Source organism: Mytilus galloprovincialis, chromosome 11 (assembly GCF_965363235.1).
Source record: "Mytilus galloprovincialis chromosome 11, xbMytGall1.hap1.1, whole genome shotgun sequence".
Classification (NCBI taxonomy): Eukaryota; Metazoa; Mollusca; class Bivalvia; order Mytilida; family Mytilidae; genus Mytilus; species Mytilus galloprovincialis.
Genome location: NC_134848.1, coordinates 79,246,457 through 79,266,158, shown reverse-complemented (window position 1 = coordinate 79,266,158; position 19,702 = coordinate 79,246,457). Strand labels below are relative to the sequence as shown.

At 32.3% G+C, this 19,702-nt stretch overlaps 1 protein-coding gene and 1 long non-coding RNA gene across 2 annotated transcripts in view; both read right to left on the bottom strand.

The window, feature by feature from the left end:
- LOC143052873 (uncharacterized) overlaps positions 1-19,702 on the bottom strand; it is a 151,086-nt gene that overhangs the window by 117,930 nt on the left and 13,454 nt on the right. Inside the window, exons 3-6 of the mRNA XM_076226021.1 lie at positions 10,144-10,167; positions 8,925-9,011; positions 8,482-8,580; positions 415-513 (exon numbers count right to left, since the gene is read on the bottom strand). Coding sequence (XP_076082136.1) covers positions 415-513; positions 8,482-8,580; positions 8,925-9,011; positions 10,144-10,161 — 303 coding nt within the window. The 5' untranslated portion in view covers positions 10,162-10,167. The remainder of the gene's footprint in view (positions 1-414; positions 514-8,481; positions 8,581-8,924; positions 9,012-10,143; positions 10,168-19,702) is intronic.
- On the bottom strand, positions 13,425-19,377 carry LOC143051410 (uncharacterized). The gene is made up of 2 exons (XR_012970755.1): positions 19,262-19,377; positions 13,425-13,555 (listed from the first exon to the last, which is right to left on the bottom strand). It is a non-coding gene; the product is annotated as an uncharacterized LOC143051410 (long non-coding RNA).

Sequence of the window (19,702 nt, the reverse complement as noted above, 5' to 3'; positions counted from 1 at the left end):
TTTGATGTGTTATATAACTTGATTTTGCCATTTGATCAGGAACTTTCCGTTTTGATTTAAATTTCTTCGGAGTTCAGTAGTTTTTTGTTATTTTACCCTTTAACATATTACGCATCTGATAAAATTTGATGAGAGAAAAAAAAACAGATTTTATTTTTTGTCAATTAAACAGGTCTGATAAACAAAAAGATTATGTGCTGGTCCAAAATTATGCTGATTAGGATCAGAGTAACGTATGTTTGCCAAAAGTATGTGTGGTGCAAACAAATATGTGTTTTCAAAGATAGATAACACTGTACTGTCTTTGTTGTCTTGTCCATGACAAGATTTTTAAAAATAAGACCTCACATATTCAATAACATCAAGTTCTGTGTTTATTCATAAGATAGAGAGTTTGATCAGATTATATCTTACCTCATCTCTAGCTTCTTTGTTACTGCCTACAGAAACAAAGTATTGGACAATCTCCAGGTGTCCTTTCTCTACAGCAAGCGACAGTGGTGTAGTTCCTATCTGTAACATCAACGAATAACAGACATCAAAACATGTTGAATAAAATGGAGACTGTTGTGGTATCAATATAAACACAACAGATAGCACACAGTGGTCAATACTAAAGGCACATCACACTTGTGTTTATATTACATATTTAAAAGACAAATAAACAACCTGTTTTATTATGATCTCTGATCTGCCAAATAAAATAAAGAATGTTCGTAATATAATGTATACATTTTGTGTATCAAGTGATTCTTTTTTGTATGAGTAATATCTAAATTCATATACATTATAACAAACACTTGTTGTTTGCAAAAAACTGGTTACAATCAATCTCTTTAAATGATAGTATAAAACTTTAAAAACAAACTGTTTTGAGCCACTTTTTCTTGACAAATAAATTGAGATGTTAACCAAAACATCAGAAAACAAAATGAAACATGTGTTATTGGATTTAGTTCCATCTTGTGAAATACAAAAGTTTCTTTAATAACTATCATTCAAAACATATTTTTGCAAGAGATAGATAAAGCAATTTTAACATAGAATTCTTTAAAATGTAAGATATCATGTAATATTATTCTAACAACTATTGGGTAAATATAGATTCTACCACTGCATCGAGTGTGATCCGATATTTATCAAATCGAGACAGTTACATTTTGAGGCCCGACGAGCGTTATATATTAATAAAATTTAACTGTCGAGATTGGATAAATCTCGTACTACAAGAGAATTGGTGGTGGGATCTAATTTTCTAGTGATGTTCTAACAATATGCAGGAAAACTTATTTCTTCTTTTCGAATGATCTGCCAAAAAATGTGATCTTTCTATGTGACGTCATCAGGCATGGTCGCATTTTTGTATGCCGTCACAATGGAAAATTCAGAGAAATCCAAGAAAATGCGACGTTGTACTCGGATTTTAACCAACGAAGAACTGAGATCAAACGAACCGATTAAATTTGTGTCTACAATGACTGCATACAGGTAGAAATTGACGAAGAATTAAAGAAATTAATAATACTTCATACTATCTGTGACTATTGATTTTGCAGAAATTGTCTCATCAATTATTCACAAACAAAGTAATCAGCTTGTAGAAAAAATAATGTGTTGTCAGAAAACAAACTCGGTATGCGACTGTCTTACAAGTGACAGGCTTAGCGCTAAAAATCCAGGTTCAAATCACCATTTCCTTCATTTGTCTATACCAAAGAAAATAAACAAAATGACAATAATACCTAAATAACAAAAGACTACTAGCAGTTAACTGACATGCCAGCTACAGACTTCAATTTAAGTGATTGAAGGATTATGTCTTCATCATATGAATATCAGGCACAATCTTCCCGTAAGGGGTTTAGTATCATACTATCATAATTTAGATGAGAAGAACAAAGCCCGTGTCATGCCAACAACTGGTTTCTGATTAAATATATTAAGTACCGATGTAAAGATCCTATAAGTGAATCAATATTAACGCCGAAATATGCAATCTTTAATGACCTGACTACAGTATCGTAACTATATCAATTCTTAATAAGTGTATTTAAAGGTTTTGTTAGCTTTTGAGGTGAATACTAATATATTTGTGTTTTATTAAGAATATTTCCATAAAAAAATGGATGTGACATACCAGAACGTATAAGAAGTTTACATGCTGAGCTAAATAAACAAAAAGTTGTAATTTTCAAAATAAAACCATTTATTTGTGCCCGTTTTTGGTGGAAAGTCATCCATTTTATGAAATAGGAGATATAATACGATTGCCAGTGAGACAGCTATCAGCTAGCATATTACAGACTAGGGAAATAGATCTGGTAGCATGGTTGAAGACGATTACATACAGACAAATACAAACACATCTGCTTCCATTTTCCACATTTTAATCAGACAAAGATGACGTCACAAACATAAATACAAGATACTGAATAGAATACAAGACCATACATGCAGATATATAATATCCGGCCCACGAAACACAAATTTACTAAATAGAAAGGAATAGGTCGATAAAGAAAAACGAAATGATATTTCCAAGACATAAAAAATAAATGCTCAAAGAGAACTCCGAAACCAGATGAGAAAAGAAAAATATGAAGATAGGCAAACAATGTATTCAGAAATTATGCACTACACATCAATGAACATTTTTTACCAACTTATCAATAAAAATAGAGGCCAATCCAAAACCTCGACAACCTCCATAATAAAGGACCAATTGTGATATTTCTGATCCGACAAACCAAGCTAAACGCTTTTCACAATATATGGAAGACTTATGTGTACCACAAGATAACAATTATGATGATACATTTCTAGAATTAAGTACAACACGGGCAAAGCTACGGATGAATTTGGCATCTCGGCAGAACATGTCAAAACTGCTTGAAGTATTTTTTTCACCAATGTTCACATCCGTCTTTAATCAAATCATAGCTACAAAACAAATACCGCTTTTCTTAAAGACTAGAATTACTAACCAAGTACTAGAAAAAAATCTTAGCAGAAAGTTACAAGGGTATCACAGTGATACCAACAATCACCAAACTTTTTGAATATGTTCTGTTACCACGTCTTACCAAAATCTTTATCCAAGTAGACATGCGATTTAGTTTTACAGAAGGTCTCTCTATGCTAATAGCTGCCTTTATCGTATCAAAATGTAAATCAGAATCAAAACACGTAACTTTAAAACCTTTATATATCATGTATATGATTGCTGTAGACAGCCAAACTGCATTTGACGTTATTTCTCACATCATTCTTCTAGATAAACTGTATGAATGTGGCACGAATCTACAGCTTTGGTCCATAGTAAAAATCTTTATACAGACATGTCCTCAAAAATAAGATGGAAAGGTGGAATAAGTGAAAATGTTTCAATACAACATGGAGTGCGACAAGATGGAGTCCTTTCCACTCACCTATATAAGGTTTACATTAACAACGTATTGTGTAAACTAGTGAAAAGTCGTGTAGGTATGAAAATTGGCAATATCTACACTGGCACACCAACATGTGCAGATGATATAGCACTTCTGTCTGATGATATTGAAGAATAACAAATTATGCTAAATAGTTATCAAAAGTACCAGGATTATAATTTTATACGCGAGACGCGCGTTTCGTCTACATAAGACTCATCAGTGACGCTCAGATCAAAACAGTCAAAAAGCCAAACAAATACAAAGTTGAAGAGCATTGAGGACCCCAAATTCCAAAAAGTTGTGCCAAATACGGCTAAGGTAATCTACTCCTGAGGTAAGAAAATCCTTAGTTTTTCGAAAAATTCAAAGTTTTGTAAACAGAAAATTTATAAAAATGACCACATAATTGATATTCATGTCAACACCAAAGTGCTGACTACTGGGCTGGTGATACCCTCGGGGACGAAACGTCCACAAGCAGTGGCATCGACCCAGTGGTGTAAATAGTTATCAAAAGTACCAGGATTATAATTTTATAAACTAAACACTGTTCTACGAAATGCCAAACAAGACAGGGTCACAATTCATCCAACAAATGCTGTAATCATAAATACAGGCAAAACTGTAAGAAAAAAAAATTACAAATGAATATCGGCACCATTTGTTTAACAACAACCAACCAAACTATACATCTAGGTGTAATCAGAGCTGAAATGAAAGATAATAGCAGAAATGTAGAGGACAGACTGTCCCTAGTTCGCAGGACACTCTACTCCATATTTAACAGCGGACTTCATGGATCAAATGGCTTTAATCCTATCACCTCAATATATCGGAGCTATGTAATACCTAAACTGCTTTTTAGAGTTGTAATACTACCACTAACACAAATAGATATTGACTGCTTTAGGAAGTTCCACATAAACTGCCTAAGAAAATTCCAATCACTGTCTCAAAGAACAGACGTCTGTGTTGTCTATTTACTTATTGGTGCACTACTCATAGAAGCAGAGCTCAACAAACCTCAACTGAGTTTCTTATATAGCCTTCTAAACAATGAAAATGATATTATACAACAACTTAATCAACCCAGGAAGTTTGTAATAACATAGTATCTAAAACGTTGGAATTGTATACTAGTAACCTACCGAATCTAGAATTCTAACTGAATAATCAAATGAACAAATTACAGTGGAAACATCAATATAAGATATCGATTACTAACTATGGGTCAAAAACCTATAAGGACCAATCAGCCAATAAATCAACACGGAAACAACTCTGTGAAGATCAAGTGGAAATAGGGAAACCGCATCAAACCAAATGGCAATCTATTGGGTCATTAGTCACTGAGGTGAAAAGGTCTATCAACCAATGTCATAGCAACAGGAACATACCTGCTACAAAACAAAGTAAAATCACAAAAATACTGAACTTAGTGGAAAATCTAATCGGAAGGTCCATAATCACATGGCAAGGTCATATAACAAAACACATCAAAAACGAATGGACAAGTACTGTCATATTCCTGACTTGGTACAGAAGTTTTCAAATGCAGAAAATGGTAAATTGAACCCGGTTTTATAGCGCTAACCCTCTCACTTTGATGAGAGTTTCATCAAATTCCAAACCAACATAGAAGAAGAAGAAGAAAAGAAGAAGAAGAAGAAGAAGAAGAAGAAGAAGAAGAAGAAGCAGCTATCTTCCAAAAGTCTCTCACGGATATTTTCACAACAACAATAGTTGTATGGTAAATAAAGGATATTGTGACATATGATAATAATCTGCTGTAGAAACAATCTGAATCTTATACAATCCAAGTTAAGAAGAAACAAATTGTGTCTTGTTTCAGGGGCTTAGAAGAACCTGGTATCATAACAGATAATAACTTTAAGAACATCAAATACTAAAAAGTAAAGAACTATATATACTTATGTTCTAGTACGACAGTTTTGCACCACACTTCAATGAGGCTTAGACACAGAAGAAGATTTTGACTTAGACCCCATGTTAATGTCATTCAAGTCAAGTATAAAACAAAAATATATAAATTCATGTCTGTCAAGGGATGAACTAAGTGTTTTAACATGTGTCCTTAATGGGCGTATTTCATAACAATACAGAACGAAAGATCTAATGTTCCTCGATGTGTATCAATTTGTCTAATAATAATGTAACACATGGTTTATAAATAAACACAATACAGCACAGGCAGTCGTATCATTGATGTTTCTATGCCAACAGACTGGTATGCGTTCAAAAGTGTGCTTATAGCCGACAAAATAGTACGCATACCAGTCTACTGATATATTTATATATATTCCAACCCAAAAACATAAACCCCTGTGCATGGACACAATCTATAGTTAAAGGAAAGACATATGTATCACTTTAGAGATATTAACCGATTAACTTTATAAGAGAGAGAGGCATATTCTGAAGATATACATTTAGTTGCATTGAAAAAGTCCCGGCATGGCAATCAGAGCATAATGTCCATTCAGAAATATTTGCAATGTTTTCATTATTAAGAACATTTCCTGGAACGGCAATAATTAAACTGTAAACGAATCTACTCTATAATTATGAATTTAAGTTGATCTTGAATAGCAATTTTAATGTTCAGAGGAGATATTCTATATCTTGATGTGCTGCATCTTTATGTTAAATAGTGAAGGTGTATACCACAGGATGAACAGACATTAAAAATTGTATTTTGCAATTAAAATCATGTTATATTATTTCAGTTTGTCTTGTTTTTCTCATATATTGCAATCTTCATGAAATTTTTACTGCTTATTTTAAATCATGTGTTGTTATCCAAAAATTAAAACGATAAAAACATCTAATTATCTAATTCATTGTAAATTTATATGGTAGTATACTTCCTTATAGGCAGTATACTCAAAAGTATTATTATCTTTGATTGTTACATTATTAAAAACTAATTAAACTGGCCTTATCCAATACATTGCATTAGAAAAATTGCCGTTTGAACCAGTCAGTATATTATACTAAATTTATATATTTTATACATATCACATGTATCGCTTGTTTGCTTAATATGATTCCAAGGAAAAGGTTGTATACAAATCTCAATTTGAATATATATAACGGTCAGCTGTTTTCCATTAACATGTCTGATTAACTACAGTATTTTTAGCATCTCCATCATGTTTACTACATGATGCCTATACAAAACTTCAGCAAACGGATGACTTGTTCTTTTTTTTTGTGTCCCTTTTAATGTATACCCAAGTAATGCATTTAAAGTGTTTGCTACCATTTCTATATTAGAAGACATTGTGAACAATTGGTTTTAGACGAGTTTTTAATTCCGCATAGTAAATGGTGGCTAACCACGTTTACGGGGTTAAACAAAAATCAAAAGATCACATTTCAAACTGATACGGGAATTGATGAAAATGTGAACCGGTGAAGATTTAAAAAAAAAATACAGTCTCATCATTATAGAAAGTGTTTAAATAGACGGGGTCAAGTTTGAACCTATAAGAATCATCATTATAGATGATGGAATTCAGCAGTAGTCATTATCTACGAATTTTGAACTTAAAGGGGCTCACATTCAGAGATGAGTGAATATGCGAATCTTGGAAATAAATATGGGTACAGCAGTCATCATCGTGTAACATAAACACATCACAGATATCAAGACATTTTGAATAAACTGGACACTGTATAAACCCAAAAGATAAGAAATCAGTGGTCAATACTAAAAACATAACTTATCACACTTGTATTTATATTCAAAATTAAAAAAACAAATAAATATCCCGATTTCATGTTGATTATTCAGATATATGATCTTCAAAATAAATCAAAGAATGTCAAAAAAAAATGTATAAAGTCTGTGTATCAAGTGATTCGTTTGTATGATTAATATCTATATTCAAATACAATATAACATGTACTACAAACATTTGTTGTTTGCAAAAATTCGATGCATTGAATCTATCTTAGTATAAAACTTAGAATGTAAAATGATCTGTTTTTCTGCAACTTTTTCTTGACAAATAGCTTCAGATGTTTACATAAAAAAAACATTTATCAGAAAACAAAAAATAAACATGAGTCATTTAATTATGTTCCATATTGTAAAATACAAGAGTTTTCTTACGAACTGTCATTAGAAACAGGAGATATGTTGCAATTTTATCATTATTTTTGTTTTGATGAAACTAAGATATAAGATTTCATGTAATAGTATTTAAACATGTATTTGGTAAATAAAGATTCTTCCACTACATCGAGTGTGATACGATTTTTATCCATTCAGCAGTAAAGTTTTCAAATTTTAAATTAGGCTCGACGATCGTTTTAAATATTTTAAATTTAACTGTTGAAAGTGGATAAAAATCGTATTACATGATATAAGGTCATGAAATCTGTTTGTCTAATGATTTTCTAACAATATTCAGGCAAACTTATCCCTTCTTCTGTATGATTTGCAAAAGAATGTACACTTTCTATGTGACGTCATCAGGCATAATCGTCTTTTTATAAGCCGTCACAATAGGAAATTCAGAGAAAACCAAGAAAGTTCGACAATATGCAGGAAAACTTATTCCTTTTTTTATAATTAAAAAACATGTGTTTTTCTTTTATATGACGTCATCGTTCATGGTCGGCCTTTTTCATACTGCAGAAGTTGTCTCATCAATTATTCATTAACAGGGTAATCAAATTGTAAAAAAATAGTATTGTGTCAGAAAACAAATTCGGTATGCGACTGTCATACAAGTGAGAGGTTTAGCGCTATCAACCCAGGTTCAGTTCACCTTTTCTACACTTGAGAATGTGATAGTTATTGTCCATTTCTTTGATGTGCTGGTCCAGAATTAGGGGAATAGGATCAGAGTACCATATGTCTGCAAAAAATATGTGTTTTGCCAGAACAGATAACACCTGTACTGTCTTTTTTCCATGACATGATTTAAACGATACCGCACATATTCAATAACATCAAGTTTTGTGTTTCTGATAATGTGCTCATTTATACATTAGTGATTTCGATCAAACTTTATCTTACCTTTGTTTTAGCTTCTTTGTTAGAGCCTACAGAAACAAGGTACTGGACTGTCTCAATGTGTCCATGGAACACTGATTTCAATAATGGTGTATATTCATCCTGTAATATTAACATTTAAAAGACATCAAAACTAGTTCATGGATAATTTCATATTAAATGGATCGGTACTAAATTGCTTCAAGAATGCTGCTTTTTTCCTTTTCAAACTGGACCAAACACGGTTTTACTTTAAAAGTCATGTCCCAATTTTTCTCGTGTGTAATTTTATTACCCAACTTTTTTGGAAGGTGAATACAAAATAAATACAAGTTATACACTGTCCACTCTACGGACTTAATTTGTAGTATACGGAAATCAAATAGCGATAACTTTGTCCTCAGACAGTTCCCATTTCATTGATATAGTACTATTTGTATGTATATGTAATCTGTTACGTCACTTACTTCATCTCTATATTCCAAATCAGCTCCCTTTTCAATGGAAAGTTTCAAATCTGTTAAACTTCCTTCACGAGCGGCTTTAATCAGTTTCTGTAAGAAAGAAATGTTGATTACAAAGTTTTATGATATACATTGTACATGAGTGAACAGTTCATGGATAATTTGATCTTTTATTGGCCAAACGACAAAATATATGAATATACCATATGTTGTTTAACAGAGCACTCTAACTTAAATGTTAACTTACAAAATATGTCAACAATCTAATCAAAATATGAATTTGAGCCGAAAACTAACCGTTTAATTTTACGGTAATGTATGGTAATTGATTGAAACACAATTAATGATTAAAACTTATTTACTATAAATTCATAAATTATTGCGTTCATTAATTATTGAGATTTTTCAAGAATGGACAAAATTTAGAGTTTAATTATCGCGACTTCGAAAACAACTGCGTTCAGATCTATGTTTCTGTTTCCAGAATGCGAGTTCTTATTATTGCGATACCCATCCAGTAGCATTATTCGCAATAATAAAAACCTGGCAATAATTTCTGAATTTACAGTAATTGAAAAGAGCTTATGCAGGTTTCATTGTGTGACGTTGATTGCACATAATAAGGCATTTTTAAAAGCATTAATATTTTTTGCTGCCATTGAAGTGAGTAAATTGTTCTTTCAGAATAACGAGTATTTTTAATTTAACAATTCCCTGATGATAGTCGCTTTTTATCTATTTCTTGCACCAAAAAAATATGTCATGTATCACACAGAATTGATTCTAAAATCTGCGTTAATTTGATTGGCTTATCCAGAATTATTGGACTGTATTACGTCATGTCCATTGGGTATTCGATAGGTCATTGATTAATTACAAAGGTTCAAACTGTGCTCTATATGGCTTTATAACTGTTTTGAATTGAGCGTCACTGATTATCTTATAAAGACGAAACGTGCGCCTGGCGTATTAAATTATAATCCTGGAATTTTTCTTCCATGTCAATATTTTGTATCACCAATGATTGAACAACTTCAAACACCAGTATTATATATATCAGCTTTGAGGGCTTCCTAACATTTCAAACATTGAAATATTATTATAGAATAACCCGGAAGCAAATGTGTTTCTAGTCTCCGAGAGTATTCAAACCTGTATGTTAAATGTGGTAATTTATTGAAAATAAGTGAATGAAAACTTGACTTTTAAAGTGAGATCGTACCTCATTCCAACTTGCCATTATATCCTGAAAAAAGAAAACAATTCATCTATGAGTTTAACGTCAACGTTAGAACAAATACACGTTTTCTTTGAACACCTGATTATATAATTAATAAAACGTCATTATAAAACAATATCAATCAAGTGTTGACCTCGTTAAATGTCATATGGTTTCTTCAGTCATTACTTGACGAGGTATGAACTTAACTCTACCAAACTGCATGGATAACAACACTGTCTAATAACAAACAACAGTACTTTATTGTTGATAAAAAGAAGAAATATTGATATTCGTCCCATTGCAAACCGTGTTTTAGAATCCTTTCAACGAAAACACTCTATCTTATAAATTGAACCCTTCCTGAATTACAACAAGAACTACAACGCAATGAAAGTTTCTAATTTCCAAATATAAAGACAATAATTGCACTCCAATTCATTTCCCACATTAGTCTCTGCATATTTATAATACAAAGTCTAATTACATAAAAAATCCGTAAATATTTAAAATGATTTATTGCAAATAAAAGTGCATTTGTTTCCAGAAAAAAAGAAGAAAGGTCATTATTTTTAATCAATGCAAACAAAATTTCACTGACCTATCTTTTTTTCATCTTATTTTAGACATAACAATTAATATAGATGTACACAAAGTCTTATAAACAAACGGCCGTTCATGTTTATTATCAACTAGGACAAAATTGCATTCGCGTTTTACAAATACAAAAGTTTATCTTATTCAAAACCAAACAAATAGACCAATTTAATGAAGAAATACAGTATTAAAAACACTCATACGTTTCATCATATTTATCCTTAAAACATTGACTAAGAACTAAGAAAAAAACCCACAAAATTGCAAAGAGCATCGCATTATTAATAATAAAAAGGTTATAATGGTAGCAAAAGAACAAGGTATGATAAACGTTTTCTAGTGTCTCGATTTTTTTGAATGGTGTAATTAATGCTTTCAGGAATGTGTTTCAAACATCGATGAAAGTTTTTATGTAAGTGTAATATAAAAGTACAGATTGATATAAAGAAGTGACAAAGCATAATGTTATTTAAGAATAAGTTTGGGAATTTTTGGTCCTCGATATTTATCATGTTTGTAGTAGTTTTAACTTTCTGACTATTTTGGTCTGAGCGTCGCTTATAGGGCTTATGTAGACGAAATACACCTCTTTCGTGATAATTTTGTCTAGGATGCATGTTGTTTTTTATTAGTTGTTAGTGGCTTTGAACTACATAGCAAATGAACCTCATTGTCTTAAGACGTCTCGAGACAGTCTTGAGACATACACCTTATGTCTTGAGACATAGAGCATACGTTTTAAGACATAAAACCATTGAAGATGTGTCTTGAGATATGGAATATATGTCTTATAACACGTATCTTGAAGACATTTTTATATGCAAAATGTATTTTGTTAGAAGACAGCTAACTGACAGAAGATAATTTAAGGTAATTTCCGTGAATAATGACAAGAACTTTTTTTATGACATTGTAATTCTTTTACAATAAAATTGATGATTTTTCACTTCTTCCGGATTAATGTTTTTAAGGGAAAACTAGAATTATAAAGTCCCTCTGATGTTCTGGGTCGAAACATGTCATGGAGGATTGAATTTTGTATACTTCGCTAAAGAGACAATGGGATGTTGCTCCACAAATAACCCATTCAGGTTAACATCTCTAGAAAACATATGTCCTAGATAGAATGTTTCCTTCACAATCATGATCATATCCAAATAAACTCATCATAGATACCAGGACTAAATTGTGTATATACGCCAGACGCATTGAACCTAGTGACTTTGAGAATAGAAGTATGGTCACTCTTTGTCTTCTTTGTACCAGAAGTAAAACCATTGTCAAAGTGAGCCATCCATTTGACTGTGTAGGATGTACAAGTAAGCAGACAGAATGGGAATGTATAATTTGATTACTTGTGTAGAGACAGTGACACCCTCTGCATGTTAAGAACCCTTGCAAGAAGAGGAATTCCGTAATGGCCTTTTGCAAGGCAAAATGTCTGTCCCTTTCCACTAAGCCCTAATTTTTTCAGTGGCATTTTAAATTTCCCTGACATTCATCCCAGACAGCTTTTATTAAGAACTTCCCAATAACATATATTGTTGATTTATTTTTTCTAAACAGGCATGAAACATTTACAACTGCAAATGTTAACCAACCAATCAATCACATTGACATATTCTTATTCCGATATGCAGGTATTTGCTACTGGCCTTAAAAAACAAACCCTTGGAGAAGACGTTACTAAATTGAAAAACTTGTGTCTAATCCATGTGTCTCTTTTTGGAACAAAAAAATATGTTTAAACTAACAGAAACCCTGTCCCATCAGCATTATCATCATATTTTGTCTTAGTATCATTCATATTATATATACAAGCCTCAAATGAAAATAACCTTCAAACCTATGATTGCGATTTTATATGTGTGCATAAATAAATTTCTTGAAAAAGGGTTCTACATACAGCACACACAACATTTTCAAAAAAGAAAAAGTATATTTTAACAACTGCATTTGACTAGCATACTAGCAGATCCACCAACGAATGATCTTAAACCCTACTGATTGCATTGATTGCAAAATAACCGGATCACTAGATGTACAAAATGGATCTTAATATCAACAAGTCTAAATTAAAAATCACGTTCAAACCCATGATTGCATTGGATAAAAAACGCAAATATTATATGTATGCCTGCTAAACAAACTTCTTGGTAGAGAGGTCTATACACTTTCTCTCAAATATGACTACCTTCATATTTATACCGATATAAAAATATGTGGTTTGAATGCCAATGAGACAAATCTCCATCCAAGTCACAATTGGTAAAAGTAAACCATTATAGGTCAAAATACAGCCGTCAACAGAGCCTAGGCTCACACCAAACAGCAAGCAATAAAGAGTCTCAAAATTACCAGTCTAACCCCTTTCAGACAGGAAAATTAATGGTGTAATATATATAAAAATTGAGAAACAATTATTAAACACATAATAAGCCCACTTAACATCAAGTTCCTGACGTAGGGAAGGTGCAAACAAATGCACTGGGTTTAAACGTTTTATCTGGCACCAACCTTCACCCTAACCTGATACAGTGGTTCATGCATTTAAACTAGTATTGATCTTTATTGAAAATATATGAACACTTCCATGACTTTAGTTGTAATATCTGTTTTTAAAGCCATACCTTCCAAAATGAATGTTTCTCACCCCTTACAAATATTCACAGATACAAATATTTTAGTTATGTTTTAGTCAACTTTAATTTTCAAATAAATAGAAATGTATAAGCAACAAAAATGAATTAAATTAATAACAAATATTTGATTCCAAACTATGTATCTTCTTTCTTGCATGCTGAAGTTGTTTTCTTATCTGTAAATATAAATTGAAATAAAATATTAACTTACATGGCATTTATGAGTTTGTTTATTGATAATTTCAGCTTTAAAAAAAATCACAACAGTATCTACGTATAGTTGTATTATCTGTTCTTGATATGAACTCCAACATATATTATTACACTGTACTATCTTTGCATAACTGAACTAAAGCAAAATTAAAATCAATAAAAGAACATAGTTCAAATGTTACCCATGTTGCATATATCTTATCTATTAAATACAAGGGCAATAACTCAATAAATGAGTTCCAATGTCCCCAATGTTGCACATATCTTATTAATTAAATATACAAGGGCAATAACTCAATAAATGAGTTCCAATGTCCCCCATGTTGTACATATATTATCTATTAAATACAAGGGCAATAACTCAATAAATGGTGAATGTCTTCATGTGACACAGATATCATATAAAGTTTTAAAGGGACATAACTCAAGAACATGAAAATGTGATGCTCCCCAAATGTGTACTTGATCAGAGTTTTGTGGTAATAAGTATGGTGTATAAGTTTCATATCATTTTGTGATGGCAAACTCAAGTTAGTGAACTGAAAGGCATAATATAGATATATTACAAGAAGAAGTGGTATAAGTGCCAATGAGACAACTCTCACTCCCAGTCACAATTTGAAAAAGAAAAAAAACATTATAGGTCAAAGTATGGGCTTCAACATAAAGCCTTAGCTCACACAGAACAGTAGGCTATAAAGGGCCCCAAAAATGACTAGTGTAAAAACATTCAAAAGGGAAAACCAACAGTCTAATCTATTTTTAAACCAGATGCTCCACAGGGCGCAACTTTATACGACCGCAGAGTTCGACCCTGAACAGTTGGGGCAAGTATGAACACAACATTCAAGCTTGATACAGCTCTGAATTTGGATTGTGCTTAAAAAGTTGACACAAAACAGGTTTCTGACACATACTAATTACATTAGATGTATGTTTCATTATAATACGTTATTCTGATTGGCTAACTAGCAATCTCGTGATATTCCTTAATCAATTGCATTACACAATGCAACTTTTCATTCATGATGACACAAGTTCCCACAATAAAGTGCACAGGTAAATGAAATAAAAAATTGATAAAAGGCGTGTTTTCATGATCCTATAGGAAACCAGGTGCTCCGCAGGGCGCAGCTTTATACAACCCCAGTGCTCGAACCCTGAACAGTTTTTTTGGCAAATTTGGTCACAATATTCAAGCTTGATACTGTCTGAATTTTGATTGTGATCAAATTTTTGACATAATATAGGTTTTTGCCACAAAAATAATGTGGTTCAAGATCTAACACATCTATTGCACATTACTGTGCAATTGAATATTTCTTATTGAAACTTTTCAAAATTTGAAATTTGAAAAATGTTGAAAAAAAAAATCCCTTAAAAAAATGGTAAACTGAGATCCCCCACCAATTTATTGACCCCCCCCCCCCCCCTTAAAGCAATAACCCTTAAACTCAATCCCATGCTTTCCTTTGTAATATTGAACCTTGTAGTACGATTTCAGACAGATCCATACACTTAAACACAAGTTATTGTCATGATTGTTTGGAAACTAGAAACATGCTTCTTTTTTGTCCTTTTTTGGCCCTTAATTCCTACATATTTTGGGCAATTAACCCAAAACTTAATCCCAGCCTCCCCTTTGTTATACGGTACATTAAGGTACAATTTCAGAGAGATCCATGCAATTACACACACGGTATTGTCTGGAAACTAGAAAAATGCTTGTTTTGACCCCTTTTTGGCCATTAATTCCTAAACTTTGGCCCCATGACCCCTTAAATGAATCCGAACCTTCTACTTGTGATTTTGAACTTTGCAGTATTCTTTCAGATCAATTGAAATACTGGTAAACAAGTTATTATCATGAAACTAGAAAAAATGCTAGTTTTGGCCCCTTTAGAACCCTTACTCCTAAACGGTTCGGACCATCATCCCCAAAATGAATCCCAACCTTCCTTTTGTGGTATAGATTTATTCACTTAAACTAAAGTTATTATCCAGAAACCAAAGTGTCTTCGGACGACAACGACGCAGACGACGCTGGCGACGCAGACGACGCTGGCGACGCAGACGACGACATCATACCATTATACGAACCCAAAATTTATTTGGGGTCGTATAAAAATGTAATTATAAGTATTGAATGCTTTCTTTTGTAACTTTATAGGGTACTAAAAGCTTTGACCGTGCGCACATTTTGAGTATGAAGCGCTTCCGCGCTTCATACAAAATGTACTTCGGTCAACGCTTTTACACCCCAATAAATTTACAAAAAAGAGCATTCAATTCTTAAATGAATGTTGTCTAAGAACTTAAACTAAAAAACTTTTAATATTAAATTGGACATTACCTTTTATGGTCCAATATCCAAAATCTAAATACATGGTTAGATTCAGCATATCAAAGAACCCCAAGAATTCAATTTTTGATGAAATCAAATAAAGTTCAATTTTGGACCCTTTAGACCTCAATGTGGACCAATCTGATAACCGGGCCCAATCATTAAATATCTAAATACATGGTTAGATTAAGCATATATCAAAGAACCCCATATATATATAATTTTTGTTGAAATCAAACAAAGTTTAAATTTGGCCCCAATTTGGACCAACTTGAAAACTGGGCCAATAATCAAAAATCGAAGTACATGTATAGATTCAGCATATCAAAGAACCGCAAGAATTCATTTTTTGTTTAAATCAAACTAAGTTTACTTTTGGACCACAATTTGGACCAACTTGAAAACTGGGCCCATAATAAAAAATCTAATTACATGTTTAGATTCAGCATATCTCTTTATTGATAACTTCTTTACACTAAACATGCTAAATCAGTTGGATGTTGGATGTGTACTGATTGATAATTTAGTCAAAAAGATGCATGATTTTTTATAAGATGATAGTGGCTTTGAACTACCTGCCAGTAACTGTGAGTACTCTCAGATCTGCACTTAGTGTTTTTTTGTTGTTGGGATAAATAAACAAGTACTCAGCCACGTCTACTCTGTGTTGTATTTCTATTTGTATAATTTGATGAATTAAGACTTTTTCAAATGATTTTTATAGTTTGTTTTTATGTTTTCATAGTTGTACTGTCACACAACTGTCCCAGGTTAGAGGAAGGGTTTGGGTCTCACTGACATGTTGAACCCCACCCCCACACATTCTGTATGTATGTGCCTGTCCCAAGTCAGGAGCCTGTTATTCAGTGGTTAATGTTTGTTGATGTGTTACATATTTTTTTTCCATGAATTTTTTGTACATAAATTAGGTGTTTTCTTGTTTGAATTGTTTTACATTTGTCTTCTCAGGATCTTTTATAGATGACTATGTCATTTGTGAGGTATGGGATTTGCTCATTGTTGAAGGTTGTACGATTAACTAGTCATGATCATGATGATAGTTATTAATTTATTTGTAATTTGGTCTCTTGTGGAGAGTTGTCTCATTGGCAATCATACCACATCTTCTTTTTTATATTTGGGATATTCAACATGTTCAAGGAAACAATTCTTTTGAAAATATTTGATCTGCAATGATTTTCAAATTTGTCTAAAATATTGATGACATAAAACTTAACATAAATTTCATAACAAGAGTGCACACACTGAAATTGATCGCCTTCTTTGCTAATCGTTAATATTATGTTGATAGTCCTAAATATAAAGCTTTATTACAAATGTCACATAAACTTAACATTTACCAATGAACCGTGAAAAATGAGGTCATGGTCAAATAAAACCTGTTCGACTAACATATATAGTTCATACAATATTTCCATACACCAAATACATGAATTAATTAGTTGACCATATAGTTTTAAAAAAAACAAAACCAAAACTTAAAAACTTACCTTTGACCACTGAACCAGGAAAATGAGGTCAAGGTCAGATAACACCTGCCAGTTTGACATGTACACCTTACAATCATTCCATACACCAAATATAGTAGACCTATATTATTGCATACAGTATAAGAACCAGATGCTCCACAGGGCGCAGCTTTATACGACCGCAGAGTTCCAACCCTAAGCAGTTGGGGCAAGTATGAAACAACATTCAAGCTTGATAAAGCTCTGAATTAAGTTTGTGATTAAATAGTTGACACAACAAAGGTTTCTGACGCAGATTAAAGGTGGTCTAAGAACTTAAACTTAAAAATGGTTAGATAGAGCATTTATCAAAAAAAACCCATATATTCAATTTTTGTTGAAATCAACAAAGTTTAATTTTGGACCCCGATTTGGACCAACTTGAAAACTGGGCCTATAATCAAAAATCAAAATACATGTTTAGATTCAGCATATCAAAGAACCCCAAGGACTCAAGTTTTGTTGATATCAAACAACGTTTAATTTTTGACCCCGATTTGGGCCAACTCGAAAACTGGCCCCATAAGAAAAAAATCTTAATACATGTTTAGATTCAGCATATCAAAGATTAAGAACCCCAAGAATTCAATTTTTATTAAAATCAAACTAAGTTTAATTTTGGACCCTTTCGACCTTAATGTAGACCAATTTGAAAAAAGGGACCAACAATTAAGAATCTACATACACAGTTAGATATGGCATATATCAAAGAACCCAAATTATTCAATTTTTGATGACATCAAACACAGTTTAATTTTGTACCCTTTGAGCCCTTAATTCCTAAACTGTTGGGACCAAAACTTCCAAAATAAATCCCTACCTTCCTTTTATGGTCATAAACTTTGTGTTTAAATTTCATAGATTTCTATTTACTTATACTAAAGTTACGGGGCGAAAACCAAGAAAAATGCTTATTTGAACCCTTTTTTGGCCCCTAATTCCTAAACTGTTTGGACCAAAACTCCCAAAATCAATCCAAACCTTTTTTTTTGTGGTCATAAACCTTGTGTTTAAATGTCAGAGATTTCTATTCACTTAAACTAAATTTATAGTGCGAAAAACCCATTTGTCTTCCGACGACGACGACGAGGACAACGTCATACCAATATATAGGACCGTAAAAAAAATTTGCGGTCGTATAAAAACAGAGCAAAACACAAAACCTTAACTATAACCACTGAACCATGAAAATGAGGTCAAGGTCAGATAACACCTGCCAGTTGGACATGTTCTCCTTACAGTCCTTCAATACACTGAATATACAAGACCTATATTGCTAATAGTATCTGAGATATGGACTTGACCACCAAAACTTAACCTTGTTCACTGATTCATGATACGAGGTCGAGGTCAAGTGAAAACTGTCTGACAGACATGAGGACCATGCAAGGTACGCACATACCCAATATAGATATCCTATTACTTATAATAAGAAAGAATTTAACATTACAAAAAATCTTAACTTTTTTCTCTCAAGTAGTCACTGAACCATGAAAATGAGGTCAAGGACATTGGACATGTGACTGACGGAAACTTCATAACATGAGGTATCTATATACAAAGTATGAATCATCCAAGTCTTCATCCTTCTAAATATAAAGCTTCTAAGAAGTTAACTGCCGTCGTCAACACCACCGGATCACTATCCCTTTGTCAAGCTTTCTGCGAAAAAAAGTTGCAGGCTCGACAAAAATCTGGTAAGAATTGTACACATTAGAGCACTCATAAAGCAATTTTCCATATAATGAATGTTTCCAAGGGGCATGTATATACATTATCTATATATATGTTAATACCTTAAACAAACAGCCTTCAAGTTCCTCAGGCATGCCACGAAACACTTTCTAGTAAATAAGATATGTCCTATCCCCATTAATTCATTCTCTGGATTTTATATGCAAAATATTCTCCTGAAAAAAAATGATGATTACTAATTCATGTGATCATGTATCATGTGCATACTAATATGTTGTTGAATAATTCAATGACATTGGAAACAAGATGTATTGCATTACTTATCAATATCTATTATAAATACATGTACATGTATGTACTTTGACCAAGAGGATACTATTCTGGGGAAAAGTTTCATTTCTTTCACAATAAATAGATATTTTGTGTACATGTACAAAAACAATTTCATTAATCTCAGGGATACAACTTCCAGTGCATACATGTACTACATGATTTTCCTAGCTGGAACTAATTCACTTTACTGAATTAGTTAGTACAGAAGA